General features: G+C 36.6%; 1 protein-coding gene across 1 annotated transcript; it reads right to left on the bottom strand.

Annotated features, from left to right (window-relative positions):
* Positions 1 to 1,893: 1,893 nt before the first annotated feature.
* On the bottom strand, positions 1,894 to 4,007 carry LOC116574265 (heat shock cognate 71 kDa protein-like). Its single transcript, XM_032314963.1, has one exon. It carries the CDS (start codon positions 3,935 to 3,937, stop codon positions 1,997 to 1,999), a length of 1,941 nt encoding a protein of 646 aa, XP_032170854.1. The 5' UTR covers positions 3,938 to 4,007; the 3' UTR covers positions 1,894 to 1,996.
* Positions 4,008 to 24,976: the final 20,969 nt, after the last annotated feature.

The raw sequence follows: 24,976 nt of genomic DNA, 5'->3' as shown, positions 1-24,976 counted from the left end.
ATGTTTTTTTCTTAAATAGACCTCTTTCAACCTTTAGAAACCCTGTCGGTCTGAGATAGGTTTCTTAATATATTCAATGCTTTGATGATAACCAGTGCCAGGGCTGTATGCAACTGTCAATAAATACACATGGTGAGAAAAAGCATTATGAAATAACTCAAGATAAAATTTATTGGTGAGAACTGGAGCCACTATCATCAGTCAACTGTCTCCTTTCATTTCACCTAGCTATATTGCTTTTAATTTTCTTTTTTTTTAACTTACCAAGGAGCATATTGCAGAAACTAAAGAAATGGTAAGGACTCACTCATTGATTTATGGAATGCACAAGCCTCCTGGCCTTAACCGGACTGAAGTTTACCTGAGTAATTCTTATATACCTAGATGATGACACCTTCTTAAAGTGGTGATAAAACACCAACTCTGTCCAACGTTAAACCAGCCAGGCATAGAGGACAGCCACCTTCTCTCATCCTCATTCCTGTTGATAAGATTATATATCACTGGGACAACAGCATGTCTAATTCAAAATATGAAATGCCTCTTTGTTCTCTCACATACAGTGAGGAAAACCGTTTTGAAGTTTGCCAGGTCTCTGGGAGTAATCACGACAAGTTGATTCTCACCAGGTGACAACGATTTTACTCAGTCCTATCAGAATATGTGCACTGTAAACCAATTAGAAATACATTCAGATTATTTGACTTTTAGAATCTTATAATCTTATCTTTATTTTCACAGAATAGGGTCAATACCTGGGAGCTACTGGGTCCCCCTCAATACCAATATACAGCATTTAGTATGCTACTGTCCTATTCAAAACCCCTGAGACTTACTGTTTCCATCAATAGATCAATATTCTCATCTTGCTTTTTCACAATTGTCTATTTCCTGGCCTTAATTAACATTTCCCAGAATATTTCTCTCACATTTTCCCCTACATCACCTTATTCTTCCATGGACACATGCTCATGCCTGTTGCTGTGTTATTAATCATCTCTTATTTCTTCATGGAATGCTATTTCTTGCCCCCCCCCCCCGTTAATCCTTACAGATTCTACAAATTCCATTCTATTCCACAACTTCCATAAGAGCTGTAGAGTTTTGGGGCACCTGGGTGGCTCAGTTGGTTGAGCATCTGCCTTCAGCTCCAGTCATAGTCTCAGGGTCCTGGGATCGAGTCTAACATCAGGCTCCCCAGGGAGCTTGCTTCTCTCTCTCCCTTTACCACCCCCCCCCCACAACTTGTGCTCACTTTCTCTCAATAAATAAGTAAATAAATAAATAGAAGTCCTGCAGTTAAAAAAAAAAAAAAAAACCAGTAGGAAAATCTACACACAGAACATTAAAAAAAAAAAAAAAGTAAAGTTTAAGCAAAAGGGACAGTCTTTCAAACAATACTAATTTCCAATTTTTCTACATAAAATGTCACACATCTTGGCAACTTCATATGTACTACATTTTTGCTTATATGTATTTTTACTTAAATATTTCCTATCATCCATTCTTCACTGAAAGCAGGATTATTTCTTTTCACTAAGGAAATGTTTTTGTGTTACCGATTTTGTATCATTTTCGTGTTTAGTGTAACAAAATATTGAAAACTCAATACTGAATATATTCAGAATGAGATTAATACTATAAATGATCTGTGCCAATTTCATCACTTTTCTACAACCTTTCCTTACTTCAAAAGAAAAGTTTACATCTATATTCACTGGTGATCTATTAAAATATATCAGAATAGTACTATTCAAATTTAAGCTATAGACTTTTGTGCATCCATGAGCTATTCTTTTTTTTTTTTTTGTGCCAATTTTAAATACAGTTTTATTTAAGACATTGCATTTTCCACTTAACAATACAGTGCTTATAAAGTACGGTGTTTATTTCTATAGCAGCTCAACATTACAACTGCCATGGAATTTGCTACAAATTTGGGTCCTTTGAATATTGTATGTGGAACAATGCTCGACCTATTTATTCTCAGATTGGTTTAGTCAACCTCTTCAATGGTGGGTCCAGAGGAGGCACCACCAGAGGGAGGAGCTCCACCATCAGGGAAGCCTCCAGGCATTCCTCCTGGCATGCCCCCTGCACTCTGGTACAGCTTGGTGATGATGGGGTTGCAGACTTTCTCCAACTCTTTCTGCTGGTGTTCAAATTCTTCCTTCTCTGCAGTCTGGTTCTTATCAAGCCAGTTGATGATTTCATTGCACTTGTCAAGAATCTTCTGTTTGTCTTCATCATTTATCTTGCCCTGAAGTTTTTCATCTTCAACAGTTGCTTTCATGTTGAATGCATAAGACTCCAGTGAATTCTTGGAAGACACCTTGTCCCGCTGTTTCTCATCTTCAGCTTTGTACTTCTCAGCTTCCTGGACCATGCGCTCAATATCTTCCTTGCTCAAGTGGCCCTTATCATTAGTGATGGTAATCTTGTTCTCTTTTCCTGTGCTCTTATCCACGGCAGAGACATTGAGGATACCGTTAGCATCAATATCGAAAGTGACCTCAATCTGAGGGACACCACGAGGAGCAGGAGGTATGCCTGTGAGTTCAAACTTTCCAAGTAGATTGTTGTCCTTGGTCATGGCACGCTCACCTTCATACACCTGAATAAGCACACCAGGCTGGTTGTCGGAGTAGGTAGTGAAGGTCTGTGTCTGTTTGTTAGGAATGGTAGTATTACGCTTGATAAGAACAGTCATGACTCCTCCAGCAGTTTCAATGCCAAGAGAAAGTGGAGTGACATCCAATAGCAGCAAATCTTGAACATTTTCAGATTTGTCTCCAGAAAGGATGGCTGCCTGGATAGCTGCACCATAAGCAACAGCTTCATTAGGGTTGATGCTCTTATTCAGTTCTTTTCCATTGAAGAAATCTTGGAGAAGTTTCTGAATCTTGGGGATACGGGTAGAACCACCCACCAGAACAATATCATGGATCTGAGACTTGTCTAACTTGGCATCCCGAAGAGCTTTCTCTACAGGGTCCAGGGTGCCACAGAACAGGTCAGCATTTAATTCTTCAAACCGGGCACGAGTGATAGAGGTATAGAAGTCGATTCCTTCATACAGAGAATCAATCTCAATACTGGCCTGGGTGCTGGAAGAAAGTGTACGCTTAGCACGTTCACAAGCAGTACGGAGACGACGAACAGCCCTCTTGTTTTCACTGATATCTTTCTTATGTTTGCGCTTGAACTCTGCAATAAAATGGTTGACCATTCGGTTGTCAAAGTCTTCTCCACCTAAGTGGGTGTCTCCAGCTGTGGACTTAACCTCAAAGATCCCATCTTCAATAGTAAGGATTGACACATCAAAAGTGCCACCTCCTAAGTCAAAGATCAGCACACTCCTTTCAGCTCCAACTTTTTTGTCTAAGCCATAAGCAATAGCAGCAGCAGTTGGCTCATTGATGATTCTAAGTACATTGAGACCAGCAATAGTTCCAGCATCTTTGGTAGCCTGACGCTGAGAATCATTGAAGTACGCAGGTACTGTGACAACTGCATTGGTATTGGTCTTCCCAAGATAAGCCTCTGCGATTTCCTTCATTTTTGTCAAAACCATAGAAGACACCTCCTCTGGATAAAAGCTTTTTGTCTCTCCCTTGTATTCTACTTGGACCTTGGGCCTGCCAGCATCATTCACCACCATGAAAGGCCAATGCTTCATATCAGACTGGACAACAGCATCATCAAATCTCCGTCCAATCAGGCGTTTGGCATCAAAAACTGTGTTGGTGGGGTTCATCGCAACTTGGTTCTTGGCAGCATCACCGATCAATTGTTTGGTGTCCGTGAAGGCGACATAACTTGGGGTGGTCCGGTTTCCCTGATCATTGGCAATTATTTCCACTTTCCCGTGCTGGAAGACACCCACGCAGGAGTAGGTGGTGCCAAGATCAATGCCAACTACAGGTCCCTTAGACATGGCTGCTTACGTGTAGGCCTGGCTCGGGTTGAGAAGAAGACAGCAATCCAAAGATCTGGCCCCGCGTTCAATCCATGAGCTATTCTTTAATGGTTCCCAGCAAAGTAAAAACAAAAATTAAGGGAAAGCACTTACATCCTCTTATAGACATGTGACAGAGTAGTTTCACATCTGTTGGAGTAATACCAAAAAATAAAACTGGACCTTCTGCATGTCTTGTTTTATTTATTTTATTTTAATAGGAGATCATTTTATATGTATAGTCAGGGTACTCCTGAGAAACAGAACCTGAAGGGTCTATATATGTTTATCTCTATATATCTATAAACTTATTATATGTTTATGTCCACGATCCTTATTATAAGGAATTAGCTCATGAGATTATAAGGTAATTCATCAACAGGACGAGTCAGCAAATTAGAGCTACAGAAGAGCTGATGGCTTAGTTCCAGTCTGAGTTTGAAAGCATGAGACTAGAACCAATGGTACAAGGGAGGGTTTATGCAAAAAAAACCCTCTAAAATCCAAAAAAATAAATAAAGCCTGTCTTCTCTAATTTTTTCTCCCCAACCTTCTAACATTTGTCCCTTGTTTTGTGTGTAACAGGTGGTGAATTAACTCAGCTTCCAACTCCTACACCCCCACTGTACTAGTGCTTAAAATAGAAAAATAAGCATGTCCATCAGAGGTCACTCTGTGCTAATCCAGAAAAGTTGTCAGGGTTGGGGATGGGAGGGGATACACAGGAGAAGGATGGCACATATTCTTGTGCTCTGGTGAATCAGATTTTTCTTTTAGGGAGATTTAATAGGCAGTAAAATCTCTTCTAACTTAGAAGACCCAATTGACTTACACCCTGAGGCTAGTAAGTACCTCTCTAGGATTGAAAAAGAGGCCAGGTCAGAGGACTTTCATTAGAAAGACTATTCTTGTGTAAAATGAAAAGCATAAAGACATCAAAATCCTAAAACAATATAGGAATATCAATTCATTCCACAAACAAGTGTTTATGAACATCTGTGTTCATAAAACTGCATTAGCCTCTGCCACTGAGATGCTAGTTAATCTGGAAAGACAGAAAATGACAAATACAAGGTATTATACATTGTGATAAATAATTAGAAGCTAAATTCTATGATGCAGACATTAGGAGTCATGAAATGAGGGAAGGAGCATTAGTGTGGTGGAGAAAAGGGAGCCAGGAATTCTTCCAGGAGATGAAGCAAAGTTAGCCATAAATAACAAGTAATATGTGAATAGGCATATATTATGGAGGACACAAGGATCCAGTTATGGATAATTATATTCAGAACTCCAGGCAATCAGCATATGATCCTCTTCTTGGAATAAGATGAACTTATTCAGCTGAGAACTGTGAACTGAGAAAATTCATACCCACTCAAAAGAACTATCCCATAGCCTTAGAGTACTCATTTTATCACAATAATTTGTTAGGTATTCAAAATGTCATATCAATTTAAAAAATATATCCATGTGATCTATACATCAGATTTTTTTTGGGGGGGGGGGCATCCAGAATCTCAACTTTCCTGTTCACATTCCCTTATTTGTTCCCAGTCACAGACTGCCACAGTGATATCTGCTTCTTTGCTCCTGTTTTATTGCTTTTCCACTCATTAATAAATACAAGCAAAAAGGAACAGCATAACTTATTTACAGATAAGATGCTTACTGTTTATGATCAATAGTGTTATCTCTCTTGAATCCAGCAACTCAGCTAGAACCATAACAGCCAGAATTTATTACTGGTAAATCAATATTATGTTCCTTTGCCATGCATCTCTTTCAGAATCTGTATAGTGTAAGGATTATCATCATATAATGAAGTCCATTCTCTTCTAGAAAGCTGCATGGTTTTGGATATTGCAAACCTGGGAATTGAGTTTTCACCAGAGAATCTATACTATATTTTCAGTGAGTGGTGTGTATGTCACTTAGTGGTAGCCACTGTGGCTGGTCCTGAAGTGGACTTGAGAGTGAGTACCTGTTGTAAGAGAAAATACTTACACATTTAAGGGCAATATGTTGAAGCTAAACAGTTATTTCTTTTCTCTGTCATGGGTGCCGGTAAGAAGTATTCCATTCACAAACTAAGGCTCTTTTTTCCCATTGATTTGTTTCCTGGGGAATTTTATTGTCAGGGATATGGAGTTCTGCTTTAATTTCTAGATTCCTATGATGTGAAACTCCCTGGTATGTTTTAGGAACTACAGCATGTTAGGCCAACAGAGAAACAGTACTTGCCCTAAACAGTACTTAGATGATCTTCACTTTGATTTTGACGGATTATGTAGCAATCTCTGTGAGATTTAAGCATCTACATTCTCAGGGTTCCTGGTCACAGCTGTAGTCAGTTACCCTGACAGGTGCAAATATTGTATGCAATGAAACACTTTCTTTTGCCGGGGTCATGAAAGACTGTAAGGCTTCTAGGAGATCCATGAAAACTGATAGCATCCTTGATAGGTCTGCTGCTTAGAGATCTCATCAGCATCTACCTCTGTCATAACGTATAATAAAAAGAAAAACACTGGAAAACGGACTTGTTTCAGGAGGTGACTGTGACATTTGCATAATCAGATAAGATTCTATCATTGTTATCATAGCAACAGGATGCTGTCTTCCTTCTGAGACCGCCTTGGTGGAAATGATTTTAAGCAATTCATGTTCTCAGCCTGCCTGCCTCCCACACCAACATATTCTCACTGGCTTGTATAACCACGGAAAATGAGTTTGCATTTTCCTTGATGGCTCTGGAAATGTGACTCAAAGGGGTTATTCATAGAGCAAAATGGCAATGGAATGAATTGATGGACTTATCTGAGTCATTTAGAAATTAATTATAAGTTTTTGGTGTATCTTAACAGTGAGAGATATGTCGAGGTGTGAGCAGCAGAGGAATAATAGCCGCTTTGACACTCAGAAGGGCCACCTGATGTGAACTACTGTCATCTGCTAGAACATATACACAGGCATCTATATGGGAATTTTGCCTCATGGGACGACTTTGCTATTTAATCTTACAGGACACTGTACTGTTCATCAAAAGATTTAAAGTTATTTGGATAGGGCATTAATGGCACACACAAGGCAACACTGAAGTAAAGTCCCCTAACCCAAATAAGTTGAATGATAATGAACCAAACTGTCCGTCCACATTTTGTGTTGTTGTATTTGTCAATGTAGATTTTTCCCCAAATACTCATAGTTCCTTCCGAGACCAAAATGTATCCTAATGGTATTTGGTAGGCATCATAACTTTCTAATTCTCTTTAATTGGTTAATCTGATTTAGTTATCATGTCCTATGGTGTATACATTCCCTTATTGAGTAGATATAGACAAATTTCCTATATATACCTGCAGCCCTTCTCCTCAAACAATTTTTTTTTTTTTAAGTTATGGTGATTCCCAGAGGGAAGGTGGATGGGAGAATGGGTGAAATAAATAAGGGGGATTAAGAATACACTAATCATGATAGCACTGAGTGATGTAAAGAGTTTTTGAATCACTATATTTTGTATACCTGAATCTAGTACAATACTACGTGTTAATTATACTTAAAAGAAAAAAAAATGCTATGTGATGAAAAAGTTGTCTGCAAAAAAAGTTGTCTGGCACTATTTCTATAGTAGATCATGGTATGTAAGAGCATGGATTTGGGGTTAAATGAGATCAGAGTTTAAATACCACATCCGCTCCTTGCTTGCTGGCAAATTTTGGACAACTGAAACTTGTTAAATTTGAATTTTTTCATTTTACCAAATATGTGAACACAGTATTATACTAGGTCATACATTAAACCAGTAGGGCTTTTGTGAGGATAGTTTGATTTTAGAACAGTTCTTCGAACAGTATCTAGTTTAATTACTCAATATTTATTATGAACTATGGATAAAAATATAATATTCACAAGCACATAAGCTACATTTACTAAGTAAGGGTAACTACCTAGATTCACTAAATACTCTTCCTTGTCAGAATTCTATTCAGAACTAGGGACAAAAAGTCAAGTGCACTTTACATATTTAACTTCACCCCTTGGTATTTATTTTTGGTGATCTGGGTTCAGTTTCCTTCAGGATAGTATTATCTTTGTCCTCAAAGTATCATGCCTGGAATGCTGAGGTCATGAGTTTTATAATTGTGCTTCATTCCCAAAACTTTAGACAATCTCCAACTATAGTATTTACTTATGATTTCACAATTTATAAATTTTTTTTTTCTTTGCAACTTTTTTTTTTAAATTTTTTTTATTTCCAGCATAACAGCATTCATTATTTTTGCACCACACCCCGTGCTCCATGCAATCCGTGCCCTCTATACTACCCACCACCTGGTACCCCAACCTCCCACCCCCCGTCCCTTCAAAACCCTCAGATTGTTTTTCAGAGTCCATAGTCTCTCATGGTTCACCTCCCCTTCCACAATTTATAAATTTATTAATGTTTTTGATTCATTAAAAGGAGTAAAGATACATCCACCTTCAAATAAAATTCAACCCAAGGGATAACTGTGAATAGAAACTGTGTCCACTGAATTGTCAAAAATTAGTCATTTCTGTTTTACATGATTAACTAAAACAACTGACTGGTGACTTCTTGGAAATGGTGGTTCCTCCAGGGCCACCCATGGGTCCCTTGGCACCCTAGTTGGAAAACAGTGCTCTACATAATTGACAAATGATTCTCACTCGTGAATAAATAACTGTGCTGACCTCCAGGCTGTTGCCCATAAAATACAGTACAAATTCCTTCTATTTTTTACTTTTTAATCTTTCTTAAAGTATTTTACTATTTTTCCCTTCTGTCAAAACATATCAATGTTATTTTGAAAAACTTTGATCCATAATGCCACTGTTCCACCTTTTCTTCTTTTTCTGTATAAATATCCATCATTGCTGACATTTAACATTCACGAATGATTGTAGCAGATTTCACTTATGCATGATTGGGTAAGATTTTCTAAATTTAGACATGTGTTTGGTTTACCAATAAAATTTCCCAAATTATTTATATTCATAGATTGATATGTTAAAACAATCATGTTTATTTTTATAGACTAAGTTCGACTAAGATATTTAAAATATTTTCCCTCAGGTTATAAATACAAATATATGTTTTCCTGTCAATTAAAACAAACTACTAAATCATTACAATAGACATGTCACAAAATCTTATATGAAATACATTCAGAGAATTTGAATGAAATAACTTGAGCAATGTCTTTTGATAAAACTGGATTATACTTCAGTGTGACACCTTTATATCTGTTGGATTGCTTGTTCTTTTAATATTTCACCCGCTATAGAATTAGCTTTGAAAGATCAGATTAGACTGCACATTACAGCTCTGTATAAACGTGCCTACCAGTTTAGTGTTAACTCAAGAGTTAGCTGAGGTGTTTTTTTGTTTGTTTGTTTGTTTTTTGGGGGGGATGTTTCTATTGTAATTGAAGTAACCTGTGGTTAGTTCCCACAGGAAATTAAAGTAGAATCTCATTAGAACATATAATGTTTTGGTAAATTTCCTCTGTATGATTGAGGGAAGTATCTACTAGTCCAGAAATATATTTTAATTAAAATATTTTGGGTTACATATACATCCATAGCCACATATTGGGGGGGTCTTTCCCTATAGTTTTATTTATCATAAACCACTGTTTGGTTGATTTAGACCCAGGGACAACTATTACTGACATATTCAAAGGACAGTACTGAAGCATGGTTTCCTCTAAATTCAGTCTTGCTGCTTGAGCTAAAAGGAGAAGGATATACACAAGCATACATGGACATATGTACATACACACACACATGTTCACATATATGTCCTGTGTTTATATGATGTAGATAGATGAGCATGCATATGCATGTGTAAGTATATTTGCCTAACACATAATTGAATAAATTACACATTTTATTTTGGCTATCAAATAGCCTAGTAATCATAAGTCATGGGAATTTCTATTTAGATCAAGTATAGAGGTCAAGGAAGGAGAAATGGCTATATATCCAGGCATGAAGAGCAACCAATCCAGAGGGCCGAGGGCAGTAGACCCAGCACAGACCTATGGGTTGAGAGCAATGTGCCTACTTCTATAGGTTGCCTAGCTCTGTACTGCCTAGTGGTATAGATACTGCACCCTAGACACTCTTTCTCAAGACTCACTCAGCTACTACCACTAATTTTTATGGGTGTTACATTCTTACCAAGTAAATTGGAGACAAATCACACAGGTATATTTGTAGTCTGAATGGCAGGTCCTCCTCTGTTCCCCGATTCTTATTTATTGTCATGTTCCTCTGAATATGAAGCAGAACCTCCTGACAGCACATACAGAATTCTTATGTGCCTTGCCAAAAGGCATCCCATCTGGGCAGACCAAACAGAAGAAGGCATGAGTCCCCTACCCCCTCCCAGAGAATGCAGACTATTTCACAGAGTGCAAAGCTGAGTGGGCTTAGTGAGGGAAGATTTTTGCCTCCACCTGCAGGCTCTCAGCCAGCCATCTTTGTGCAAGGCACAATTGGCAGAGCTCTCTCTGTGTGTCACCCTTAATGAGAAGCCTGCACTGGGCCACATGACTTATGCTATAATAACTTGTAATGGCTTAACCTAAGTTAATTTGCTTAGACCCCTGCTGTAATTCTTAACATAACTAGTCTATGTTGTTTTGGGACCTTGCCAAAATCAGGGAGAGTGCTCTCCTTTTTACAAATCTTCCTGTTAATTAATTGCTTACTTTTTTCAAAGCTCTGAGATGAAATTTCAGAACATTATGAAGTAGGAATAATTTGAAAGATTTTTTTTTTCAAATGCCTTTTTGGAATCTTTCCAAAACAAACAGGGTTGACTAAGAGGTTTGCCAAAGTCAAGTTTAATGGCCAGTATGTGGCAACTACTTCAAAAGAGGATATTTCCTGTCCTCTCCTCTGTAATCTTTTCAGAGACAGAAATTTTCAACAGGAATGACATCCAATTACTATATCCCCCCTCCCTTTTTTGAAACACTCAAAGCAAGGACTTCTGTAGTCTCTAAATATATATTTCTTAGGTAGAAGAAAAGACTTCCATTACTCTTTTTCCTGTTAAACAACATGGATAAAATCTCTCTTGGGCTGGAACATTCATAGTAGAGACAGGTTATTTATCCTATTTCTTCCCCAAGGAAGGAAAAAAAAAAAATAACTGGTCTGGCTCAGGTGCAAAAAGCTCCCTCACTGAAGCCAGTAGCATTCCTGACTGTGTTTAAGGTATAAATTACTTTAAAGGTTTTGGTGTTATGTTGACCTGGATTCAAATTCTGCCTCTGACACCTTGAAGGAGAGTGTGAAGTTTTCTGGGATACACAAATGAAGTTACTAAATAACATTCTTTCTGTATATAATGTAATCCATAATTTCATTGAGTACAAAATCCTCTAAGAAATCAAAATGGCTTTCCAATAGTCTGAAAATATCTACATGTTTGAAATATAAAATACACCTATGAAAGGAGAGCCTTCTGAGTAACTGCTTTCATTTTAAGCAAGTGAAACTTCTGCTGACTTTGGCAGCATCTACCCTAGAACTGGAAAATACCAAAAGATCTTTGTGGCCACTGCACAAGGTTAATCTGGCCCCCTCAAGTGCAACTCACTGTAAAAATATAATAATTTATCTAAGACTCATTTTACTGAACTCCCTCTAGATTTAGTAAGGTAGATATCTACCATTGGAAATAAATTAAGCAATCTGTGAACCAGAAAGGTAGATTTAGAACATGTATCAATGTTCATGGGCTGTACATGTATAAATGTTACGACTGGTCAAGAAATAAGTATCTTTTGACTCCCCCTGAGGTAATGGTTTTAGACTTCTCTAAAGAAGATGAAACTTGAGTTGCAAGATCCTCCCAGATGCACACACAGCAATCCAGTGACAGAATGCAGCATGTCAGTGACTGTTAAGCTTTTCTCTGCCTGTTTGTTAGTTCTCACAGTTTATGTTGACAAACGACTTGTAGTCAGCAAGTTCTTATTTAGAAAGCTACCTGCGGATGTTGTTTCTGGTGAAATACGGGCTTGAAGCATCACCTCTATTTTCTTATGCAAGATTAGGACATTACATACACAGAAAAGTTGTGAGATATACAGTAGTGGGATACATTAACTAATATGCAAATAAAATCCTCATGATTCGGCTTATAAAGATTTTAAAATAATAAAAAGTCCAATTAAGGCCCCATATCTGTCACACCAATAAAACATGGTGAAATACATTAAACCAGAGATGTGAACTATTTATTGTCACAGAGAGAATGAATAGACGCTGTCTGTATGAGGGTACTTTCTGAAGCAATAACTGGTTAACAGGACAATTTAGATATCTTACTTAAATTGAGTTTATATTTCACTCTGAATTTCAATATTACATTAATGACTATTGTAATGAACTCATTAAATCTGAAAGTCAATGTTAATTTATTATCAGAAGACTTTTAGTGAATTACATTGGCAGGTGAGAAAAAATGGTTTAATATTATCTATTTGATTATTTCCTAACCTTTGCACAGATTCTAAAGCAGTTTCTGGTTGCTAAATTCTTATTTCAGATGTAATTACCTGATACCAAAGTATACTTTTTAATGGAAAATCATAGCATAACCATCCACTGTTATTTTTACCACATCTTTTCATGGAAAACACATCTTATATTTAGTTTGTTTATGGAATGATAAAATCAAAATATTTAAAAAGGCTTTGTGGGGGGAATCAGTGTCCTGATTACCCTTCCTTATCCCTGTTTCCCAAATGCCTCAATGGGAATTAATGACTAAACTTTCTTGTCTACATTTCTAAAGTTTACTTGCATATTTGTTTGTAGTATATTCTGATGTGTTCTAATTTTTTTAAATGTTCTGATGTGTTCTAATTTTTTTTATCTAGGATTTCTTTCTGTGACAGTTATAGGTCTTATTCTAGAACCTACCTTCTACAATTACTCTGAATATGTGGTGCATGCATTACACAAACATATGTAAACATCTATATGTACTTCACCTCCTATGCTTTTTATATAATTTTATTAATGTTTTAGGAAAATTTTGTGTTTGCATTATTAACACAAAGTAAATATTATTCAGTGTTAAGTCATGCAGTTCACGATGATTATATTTTCTTTTTCAAACACATTTCTGTTGACTCTGGAGGTAAAAATCGCCTTGCTTGTCACTTGATTCACTTTGTCACTATCAGTATTCAGCCGAAAATCCTACAAGGAAAGTATAAATCTCTGTCCAATATATTTTAAAAATCACATAATCTATTAGATAGTATATTATTTTCATGGCTGTATTTTTTCTAGATACTTTTATATCCTTCTCACATCTGGACCAGCTGCTTTCTAGGTCTGCTGCATGCTGTGACCCTGGGAGGGCCTTTGTTCTAGCCTACAATTAGCATGTTATTATGTTATGTTATATTACTATATTGTTATAATTATTTTAAAAAACGTAACAACATGGTGTGAATGGGAAAATTTTTGAAAATGTGTACACCTAAGATTTTTTCTTTTAATCTTCATCTCATACATGACTGAAAGTCTAACTAGGTATTAAAAGCTTGTTTGAGAATCATATTACCTCCAAATTTTGAAGATAGTATTCCTTTATCATCTAGCTTTTTACTGTTGAGGAGCCTAATTCCATATGTTTGAGTCAGACTGTGTGACATTTATTTTTTCTTTGTTTTGTCCTCAAAATCTCCTTTTTATTCTCAACTATTTAGAAATGTCCTGATGATACAGTTTGAGTCATTTCTCATTCACTTTCCTGGCAAGTGATAAGCCCTTTCAGTCTATAAAGTCACATTCTTTTTTCTCTGGTATTTCCTTGGTAGTTTCTTTCTCTTATTTTCTCTGATCCTATGTCTGGTGCCCCGCTCACAGAGTAAAATAAGAGAAGGGTGAACGATGGAGTTCCTTGATCAACCTTCTAATTTTCTTTTCTGTTTTCCATTTCTTGGTCTTTTCTGCCTGCTGAGAGAGTTCCTCAAAAAAAAAAAAAAAAAGAGACATATAAAAAGAACCCTTAAAACTTTGTTATTTTCTGAATTTAACTATTTATGTTGTTCAAGTGTTGTCTTGTTGTAACACAGGTGCAAAATTTTCTCCCACCTCAGTGAAGCTTTTGCCTCATTTTGCCTCTCCTCCCATTTTCATCCTGTTTCCTCAGTGTGGCTTTCCTCTTTCCACTTTGTTCTGTCTTCCATATTAGAGGCTTTCCTAAAACGCCTGGTCTCCCAGGACTTTTGCTCATTTTTTTTAAACTTTTTTTTTTAAGATTTTATTTATTTATTTGACAGATAGAGATTGCAGGTAGGCAGAAAGTCAGGCAGAGAGAGAGAGAGGAGGAAGCAGGCTCCCCGCTGAGCAGAGAGCCGGATGCGGGGCTCGATCCCAGGACCCTGAGATCATGACCTGAGCCGAAGGCAGAGGCTTTAACCGACTGAGCCACCCAGGCGCCTCATTTCCGCTCATTTTTTCAAGTGAGGAACTAAACTCAGACTGGAAGAACTGGACAGGGGTAGGGCTTGCCGAGTGATGTGTTGTAAAACGGGATGTTCTCAACTCCAGCTGCTGCCATTAACAAATTAGCCCCAGCTCTGTGGCCTGAGCAATACGAATTTATTATTCTATAGTTCTGTTGGTTAGAAATCCAACACAAATTTCACTGGACTAAAATCAAGGTACTGGCAGGGCCATGTTGCCTTCTGGAAGTTCTAAAGCAGAATCCATTGACTTCCTTTTTCTACCTTCCAGAAAGAAGCCACCCACATTCCCTGGCTCCTAGACCTCTTTCTCCCTCTTCAAGTCTAGCAGTGGTGAATGGATCCAATTCTTTCCACATCCTGTCATTTGAACCATTCTTCCATACTCATACCACCTACTGACTACTGCCAGGAGAAGGGATCTGCTTTTAAGGCCCCACATGATCAAATTGAGGCTATGTGGGTAACATAGGATGATTTCCTTATCTTTAACTTATTCTTCTTAATCATAGCTGCATGTCTCTTTTGTCTTGCAAGGTAACATATTGATATCATTCAGGGATTAGAATCTAGAGATCTTTGGAGTCCATTATTCTACCTACCAGAGGGAATCAAGCAGAGATCCAGCTGTTCTGTTGGTAAACAGTTTTTAGTAGTTGTAGTTCTTTGCTATTTGAGTGAAATATATGTTTTTTATTCTCCTTCCTTTCATATGTAAGCCTGTGTGCCAGCTTTCTGAAGGAGTCAAATGTGGGAAAGTGATGGGGGTCAAGTGATTAGGATGCAGAGTTCCTTCATCTGTGCCTGGTGCACTTAAATTCAGAGACTTTCTCATGCAGTCTCTGCAGAAAGCAAAACTGCAAGTGTGCTTAGAGCTAGGGACAGGCAGTCAGTTCTCCACAGAAGACGGATATGGACTGTGAACGAGTTGTGTTATTCGTCAATCCTGTACTCTGAAGTCTTCCATGCCAGCTTCTTGACACCCACCAGCCTGAAGTCACTTAGCTTTCAGCTTTCCCACATCTGCAGAGTTACACTGTAAAATCTTTCAAAATTTCGTTGACATTTCTCATTTGCTACCATTTCCTCTGCTATTCTCTGGCCTTATCCATTTTCAAACACTTTATTATCTTTTCAGTGAGTTTACAGCAGACAGTGAAGGTCAAGGTATGTGTTCAATATATCGCTTGAAACTAGATTTCAGTATGCAAAGAAATTAATGAAAACACACAGTTCCTTAGATCTCCCTATTAATAGTTTTTGCAACATCGTTTGCCTTATACTGAGTCATTCTGACAATGTAGTATTATGTAGTATTATGCATGGTATGAAGGATTTACAGTTGAGATATAGCTAAAAGACCTTTATGCAAAATAATCTGTTTTTTGATTGGATATGTCTAAAGTATTTATTTTGAAAGAAAAGTGGAATATTGAACTCCAGAGAAAAAGAGAGGATTGGTCATTCTAAGATAAAATTCTGATAGAATTACCAAATAAAATGCACCAAGATTTTAGTATGCCCTCATTAAAATCTAAGTATCTGCATCATCCTTACTGAAATCTATTGACTTATCTTGATAATTTTGTTTTTTCTAATTTAACATGTTTTATACCAGAAGAAATGCTGTTGTATTATTAGAAAAAGAACAGTAAATAATTATAATAATCCATGGAATCTTTAACTTCCTTTTTTAACATTGTTATGAGAATAAGTGAAATAAAATTCATTTTTATGATGTATAAAAACAAAATATTTCCCAAAATAAAAAGTAGGGCCAAATACTAAAATTCATGTGTTTTCTTTGCCACCTTATATTTCATTTTAGAGCCAATGATATAAATATTAAATAATTGGTTCCAGTGTGTGATTTGGAAGCAAAACTTTTTGCAAGTTCAATTACTTTTAAACATGAAAAAACAAATTGCTAGAAGGCATTTGGAATGCCCCAGGCTCAGACATAATGAACAAACCCTGTCTGATCTCTAGAGTATTACCTTTGGTAGAGTTTTTCTTTTGTTTGGAAACTTTCATTTTTCTTAAGATTCTAAAATTACAGGTTGTCAACACATATGGTGCGTCTTGTAATCTACAGCATGTAAACAGTAGGCAAAAAAATACATGGGTTTATAAATATTAGTGAAAATAAGATAAAAGTAAAAGAAAGGGTAACTACTAGTCTTGAAAAATAACATTATAGAGCCTTAGATTCATGATAAAGGAAAGTATAAGGCAAGATGGGATCTTTGCAAAACAAAACAGTGTAGAAAGTAAGAAAGCTAAGACAGTAAATTATAGGCTGGGGGAGAAAGTATTTGCTAAGAGACATTGGAAACATTCAAGTTAAATGTCCCTAAAGCTTGGTTAGCTAAGGTGTCCTTCAAGCAGGTGGAGACCAGGCAGGAACCATGATAGCAGGAATTAGTCCTGCTAGATATCAGCAATACCGAGGTATATGACTCTGTGAAATCAGTTTCAGGTAATTTGTTCACTAAAAAGGCACTACCAAGAAACTATTGTGAAAAGAGGAAGGAGATACTTGGGGTGACCAAAACTCAGCAATGAGACTTAGATATAAGGAAGAGTATTGGAGCACTAAATAGGGGAACACAGAGTACAGGTAAGGGAATATTAAGTTTTGAGACAATATATCAAGTCTATGTCAATGACACTAATATAGTGACACTAATATAATGAGACCTGATGGCTGTATGTTTCCTATCCAGATCAGAATTTTTTGTAACAAGCCCACAAGTACACTTCAGATAGAAGGGCTAGGGAAGGTAGGGACTGACAAAAAGAAAAATCCATCAATCTTTACCAAGTTTATTTTCTGAGGCTTTGAATTAAGATGTATTTGGATATTAGTTTAGTCCCAAGTTGACAACAAATACACTAGGTTGAATTTCATGATCAGGGACTGAATATTTGACTTAGGATATTGACAAGCTCAATGGTTCTTTTTTTTTTTAATTAATTTTTTATTTTTTATAAACATATATTTTTATCCCCAGGGGTACTGTGTATTAGAACTACCAGAATCTTAAAAAAAAAAAAAAATACTGACGCCTGGACCTTCTTAAATCAGATTCTCTGCAGGTAGGGCTTCAGCAGTACTATTTCTAAAGACTCCCCTCTTGATTCTAATGTGCATCTAGGTTGAGAACCACTGGACTAAACAAACCATTAAGAGGTCATTATTTTTCCTTAGATTATGATTCAAATGATTTTTGGAAACAAAGGTGACCTTGAGAAATTCTGGGAAAATTATTTAGTTCTATAAGTTCATGTAGAGCAAAGACCAAGGTTGCAAAATTCAGCAGTGAATAAAACTCTGAAAATCACTCTGCAAGTTTCAATTATTTTTTATAGTTCCTATGCATTTCTGTAACATACCCAGAAGCTACTCCAATGTCTCTTTTGCAAGTCCACTGAGGAAAAACAATACCTTTTTTGCAAATTGTTTCTCTTTCTACACACTAAGCATAAAGGAGGATAGAGGATATTATGTTGACATTTTAAGGAAAAGATTCTCCAACCATACACTTTAAATATCTTGCTAATTGAAGCAAAAGTAGTATATTTTTTTCTCTTTCCTATATTATCTGGAAAACTACCTTGATTATGGACTCTGCAGGCGTAGGAACAGCCTTCATCTAGAGAAGTAGAATTCATGATTTATTCACATCTGTAATGCTAATGAGTCGTCAGTCTATGAGGAAAATTCGAGTCTATCAGTTATTCCAAGGGTACTGAAAGCTTTCTTTACATCTAGCTGTTCATCTCTGTGACATTCCTGGAGGGCGTCTTTTGATAGTTGATTATTATTTGAAGTGGCAGGAGGCAGGCAACTTCAAACGAAGCAGCTTCTTCAGCCAGAACTAATAGTCCTGGGAAGATGCTTCCTATTCAAAATACACCTAAGTTTGTTGATTGTGACCACAGGAACTTGGGGGATATTATGAAACAGTGTGTATTAGGAAAAGAATGAAGTACTACAATCTCAGAAACAAGTTAATAGGAAGAATTAGTGCTATTTTCAATCAGGGAGACTTGCCAAAAATGCAGTTTGTGAAGGATGTGACTAATTCTTGAATGGAATCAATGAATTCATCTCTCAAAATGTAAAATGGTAGTACTACAGAATAGAGGTTTCTCCAAAACAGGTGTGGATAACCTGGGTAAGAAAGTAAATAAACTAATTTGCTTCAACCCAAATGGTCTAATTTTTATTCCCTTCCATGCTGGTATTCTACATATTCTTTTATTTGACAGAAACATTTGCTACTGAAACAGTAACAACTCTAATAATAAAAATTATAAGACCCACTACTGGAAAGGATCCAATTAGTGTTGCCACATATAACCTTAAAATGTGTATCTACAATATGTACACAAAAGTAGCAGTGTCTAACACAACCGAGCACATGATTTGTGTAGACTGCTCACCTCACACCAGGCAAACATATCCTGCTGCGCTTTTCTGGACTCCGCCCTTCCATTCTGCTATTTATTGCCCCTTTCCTTTCTTTTCCTTGGCAGTTAACTATGAAGTGTGGTGTTAACACTCCTGCCATGACTCTGGCCCCACTGGCCACTCCTCAGTTTCCATACCCACTATGTGAGACTAATTTCCCTTTCTCTTTGTTCTAGCTCTTTGGAATCCCTGTGTACCTTATTTTCACTTGGTTTGTGAAGATTCAAAAATACTGAAGAGGTCAAGAACACAAATAAATGAGGCTCAGAGCTAAAGGCAAAACTACTGATGATCTGATTTGCTGTGTTTCAGGCACTTACTAAAGTAGCTAGAAAAAGGCTACTATTTGCTACTGCCGTTAGGTACCTGTAGAAAAAGCAATTCCAAAATATCCGCAGCAAGTCTGCAGTTGAAAGGGAAGCCAAGCATATTACAAATCTTATATCCAGAATGAAATTATTTTGTAAGAAGTCACACATCTGTGAACAACTCTTATAAGTGCATCTGGGTGTACATCTGTTTGTCTTAGTTGACTCACAAAACCTGGTTTTCTGATGACCTAGCAACTCTAAAATTTAAATCCCTATAAACTCACTGAAGGGCTAGAAAAATCATCAGAGCTGGAATCCACTCCAAGCAATCATCTGCTTAAGCCCCATTCACACAAATCCACCATGGAAGCCATCAAAAGGATAGGGAATAATATCTTAAGAGCTGAAAATGGAAATTGCTTCTTGGATTTCAGCTGTAATGATCTTATTCCACCATAATCCTTTACTCTGTAATTTTGCTTTGTGTATTTTCCCTGGAGGATGCGATCAACACACATTTCTTATATGTTCTTCTTATTCTTCATTTCTTTTGCAGCAGTATCCTCACATCCATGATCATATACTTGCAGATATCTAGTAAATAATCATTTAGCCCTCTCTTTCACAGGCTAAACTGCCTGTTATTTTTAGAGAAACTAATCCTTTGTATTACATTATGATACTGATAGATCAGTTGTTTGACAAACCAAAAGCTCCTATAGTTTCTCAAAGTCTTTGACATGCCCATAATTTCTATCTTACTTGTGTCTCCTATCTGAACCATCCTCAGCTTTCAACTCCCTTACAGGGCACCAATCCAAATAGAATAAATTTTTGTGAGCATTCCAAAAGAAATAATTCACTGAAAATGAAATAATTAACTCTGTTCTCTGCATTTCAAGTTTCCTAGTTTCTATCGGCATTTTTAGTGAAAGTACAAGTCATGTCAGCATGCTGGCCCCTGACTCTGCTTTACTTTTACCAATTTTCCACCACCTTTATCCATGTAGTTTGATGTGCATACCTAAGTATATTAAGTTTTCCATGTGTCTGATCAACTTAATTTTGGTTCGAGTGTTTCATTATATTGTTTTATGACTGCTAGTATTTTAGTTCAAGAATTATAATTCAATTACATAAAACAAAATATATCTCTATGATCTTTAGGTATATATAACAGATAAAACATAATACTTGTTCTGTAGTCTCCATTGTTAGAGATTGTCAGCAAATTAAACATGTTAACACTAACCAGATTATGGTAACTACTCTAAACATTGAATAAAAATCTCTAAGTTTTCATGTACTTAAAACTCCATAGCAATCAGTATTTGGAAATTAATCAACTTGGATTTTTCCAAAAGCTTCATGAGAAACTCACAGGGTTTATAAGCAAACACTAACCAAAGGTCATGTAGTATTGTCATACAAAAGAGACTAGATAGAGAAGATATTGAAGAAGTGTGCTGGGCAAAAGCAATTAATTGCACCCAAGGGAGACAACAGAAGCCAAACTGTTGGCAGAGAGGGCTGATCAAGGACCCTGGAGACAGGAAATGCTTTCCCACCAGCCTTCAAGTTTGATGGCAGAGGCCCTTCAAAATCCCATGACTTTATTGAATCGTCATCATCCCACAAAATATGCCTACTAAACTTTTGTAAGCCTCTTTTTAAATAAAAATAAATTATGTCTGTAACTTTGTGATAAAGAGTTCTTTCTAGGACGCCTGGGTGGCTCAATTGGTTAAGCGACTATCTTCAGCTCAGGTCATGATCCCAGAGTCCTGGGATCGAGTCCCACATAGGGCTCCCAGCTCCATGGGGAGGCTGCTTCTCCCTCTGACCTTCTCCCTTCTCATGCTCTCTCTCTCAAATAAATAAAGAAAATCTTAAAAAAAAAAAAAAAGAATTCTTCTCAAAAAAAAAAAAAAAAGAGTTCTTTCTAAGCATGTGATTCTTTGCTCTAAAAACATTCTTGGGGCACCTGGGTGACTCAGTGGGTTAAAGCCTCTGCCTTCTGCTCAGGTCATGGTCCCAGGGTCCTGGGATCGAGCCCCGCATCGGGCTTTCTGCTCAGTGGGGAGCCTGTTTCCTCCTCTCTCTCTGCCTGCCTCTCTGCCTACTTGTGATCTCTGTCTGTCAAATAAATAAGTAAAAACCTTTAAAAACATTCTTAATTAACAAATAAAACAAAATCATCCAGGATCTTGATGATATGTGGACCTCAAATTAAAGGGTAATGTACCACACATAGAAAAGATAGATAATACCAGTAAAAAAAATCAGCATCTCTTAAAGAAATATGGTCCAGTGACGCATGCTCTTATAAATGCTAATTTGCATATCTACCAGTTGTTACCCCTTCGAAGGAATAGCCACAGCAGCAAAACCCTTCCCCTGGCATTAACACAGTTACTTATTCCCTGAGTTCTTCTTTGGTTTGGAACCTCCTGATCTTAGTTCAGTATAGGAGTATAGCCAGAATTTTCTATCACAAGAGCTTTCTATTCAATTGTTCTATAATCCCCTTGTATTCCAGGTGGCACTTTACATTTTCCTGGTGAGTGTTCCAAAAGCAGTATAAGGGTAGAGAGCCTGTGTTGTACGTTTTGTATCCCTAGAAGCTCATGCTCTAGGTAGAAAGCAGTTACACTCACACTTGAATAATGTGGAACAGACTTTCATTTATATAATCTTCTTGAGTCTTACATTATTGATATCAAATAGCCACAAATAAGTATGGACTGGTGTTTTCCCAACATTTCCCTAAGCAAGTGAGAAATACATCAATAAAAGTAAAATGGATTTGGAAAACTAAGCCATGCCCAAAGACACTGAGGATCATCTGAAGAGAATGGTATAGTTGAGTCCTAGGATAACCTGTTAAATGAAATAGCAGCAGGGAGGAAGAGATGATGCCTCAAACACGCACACAGTTCCCAGACAGTTTGAAACATGGTACTGTCAGGAGGACAAAAACCTAGTCCCAATTACAGCCACTTTATAATATTTATTTCCTTCTTTTTTTTTCTATTACAATACATACTTCTTCTTTTTAAAGAGCTTGGGCAAAAGTGGAGTGCCCACATCTCTTTGGAAACCTATTCCTATGTAAATGAGAGCATTTGTTTTATTCAGATTATGACAAATCATGTCCTCTAGTAAACACTCCAAACAGCAGAGCTGTAGACTCTAAATCTCTGGGTGCCATATCAAGCACTAAAAAAGAAAAAAAAAAAATATATATATATATATATGTGTGTGTGTGTGTGTGTGTGTGTGTGTATAGGTGTGTGTTTGTGTGTGTGTGTATATATATGTGTGTGTGTGTGTATATATATATATAAAATACATATATATATATATGGCTGAATCATTTAAAATTAGACAGTACCAAAGCATTTGAATATATGCTGTAGGGAACAATTTTGCTTTGCATTAGGTAGCAGGATAAATACTTTTGTATCCTAATTTTGTGATTTTTCTGCCATAATAATGACATTCTGAAAATGGGGTACTGCTTTCTTGGGAGTTAGGAGCACTGCTACATCTGCTGACCTACAGAAAATTTCTAAACCATGAAAAGCCTAGGGGGAATTCAGTGCCAGGTGGCAGCAAGTATTTCTAGTTAGTGCTCCTCTCAAATGCCTGTCACTGCAGGTGAACAGCCACAGCCACTGACAGGGATCTGGAGGGCAGCTCCAATACAGACAGTAAAAGTTGCCAGCATTCTTTTGAGAATCCCTACTGACTTTTGAATATTCAAATTGTAGTTCACAGACATAGGCAACTTGAAGGAATGGCTACCATGAATTTGTTATTGCTTTAGCAGGTTGCAATTTTAAGTTGCCCTTGTCCCAATGACATTGCTTACTATGGCTTTTTACAGACAATAAGGACTTATGTTCAGCTGCTCAGTTTCTAGCACTTTGTTGAGATCTTATACAAAAGATATGGAAGTATTTTTCCTCAAGGAGTTTTTAACCAAGTTATTATTTCTTAACTTTTAAAATATTTTTTATTAAGGTAAAATTCACATGAAATACAATTAACTGTTTTAAAGTGCACATTTCAGTGATTCAGTAATATTCAGTGATATTCAGTAATATTCATAATGTGGTACAGCAACCAACTCTCTCTAGCTTCAAAACTATTTCACGTCCCCATTCAAATGCCCAATACCCATTAACTAATTACTCCCCAACCCCCATTCCCTGGTAACTCTTAATCTACTTACTATCTCCACGAATTTGCTTGTACTGAATATATTATGTTTATACTTTTAGAAATCATACTATATATCTTTTGTTTTCAGCTTCTTCCACTTAGCATAATGTTTTCAAGGCTGATCCAGGTTGTAGTATGTATTAGTACTTTGTTCTTTTTATAGCTCAATAGTATTCCATTGTGTGTGTTTGTGTGTGTGTGTGTGTACATATGCACCACAATTTCTTTATCATCATCTACTGATAGACATTGGATTGTTTCTACCTTTTGGCTATTATGCATAATGTGACTATAAATATTAATGAGTAAGTTTCCTTGTGGACATATAATTTCTCATGGGTATACAGTTGGGTCACATGGCAATGATGTATTTAACCTCTTGAGGAACCACAAAACTGTTTTCCTCAATGACTGCACCATTTTGCATTCCTACCACCAGTGTATGAGGGTTCGTATTTATCCAGATCCTTGCCAACAGTCAATACATATAAAATATTGATATGAATAACTAACCCTTATCATTTTACAACTTTGTGGCTATAAATAAAAAAAGAACTTTCAAATCAACAGCCTAACTTTGTACTTAAGAAAGTAGAAAAAGAAGTGCAGACTAACCACAAAGGCAGCAGAAGGATAAAAATAATAAAGATTAGAGTGGAGATAAATAGAGAATGGGAAAAAGATAGAATCAACAAAACAAAGCCTGTTTCTTTGAAAAGAACAACAAATTTTACAAGCCTTGAGTCAGACAGAGTAGGAAAAAGGAAAAAAAGACACAAGTAACTAAAATCAAGAAATGAAATTACTACTGAAAGTAAAGGAATAAAAAGGATTATATGATAATAATTCAAACAACTGTTCACCAAATTAGATAAACTAGGTAAAATGGAAAAACTCCTAGAAACACACAAATCTTCAAAACTGGCTCAAGAAGAAATAGAAAATCTCAAGAGACCTATAACAAGTAAAGAAATTGAATCAGTAATCAAAAACCTCTCAATGAAGAATAGTTTGGGACCAGATGGCTTCACTGATGAGTTCTACCAAACATTTAAAAAATTAACACCAATCTTACTTAAACTCTTCCAAAAAATGGAAGAGGAGACACATTTCCTAACACATTCTAGGACGCCAGCATTACCCTGAACCAAAGCAAGACAAAGATACCACAAGAAAACTACAGACCAATATCCCTTATGAATAGGGACACAAAACCCCTCCACAAAATACTGGCAAACCAAATTTAATAGCACATTAAAAGGACTAGACTCTATGACTGATGGGATTTACCCCCAGGAATATAAGGATTGCTCAAAATAAGAAAATCGGTTAATGTAACACATCACATTAATAGCATGAAGGGAAAGAAAAAAAGTTATATGATGATCTCAATAAACACAAAAGAGCATTTGAACAAATGAAACACCTTTCATGATAAAAGCTCTAAGCAAACCAGGAATAGAAGACTTTCTTAATT

The sequence above is a fragment of the Mustela erminea genome, chromosome 15, assembly GCF_009829155.1.
Source record: "Mustela erminea isolate mMusErm1 chromosome 15, mMusErm1.Pri, whole genome shotgun sequence".
NCBI lineage: Eukaryota > Metazoa > Chordata > Mammalia > Carnivora > Mustelidae > Mustela > Mustela erminea.
Note: the sequence above shows the minus strand (reverse complement) of the source record. Positions and strands in the feature narration are given on the sequence as shown.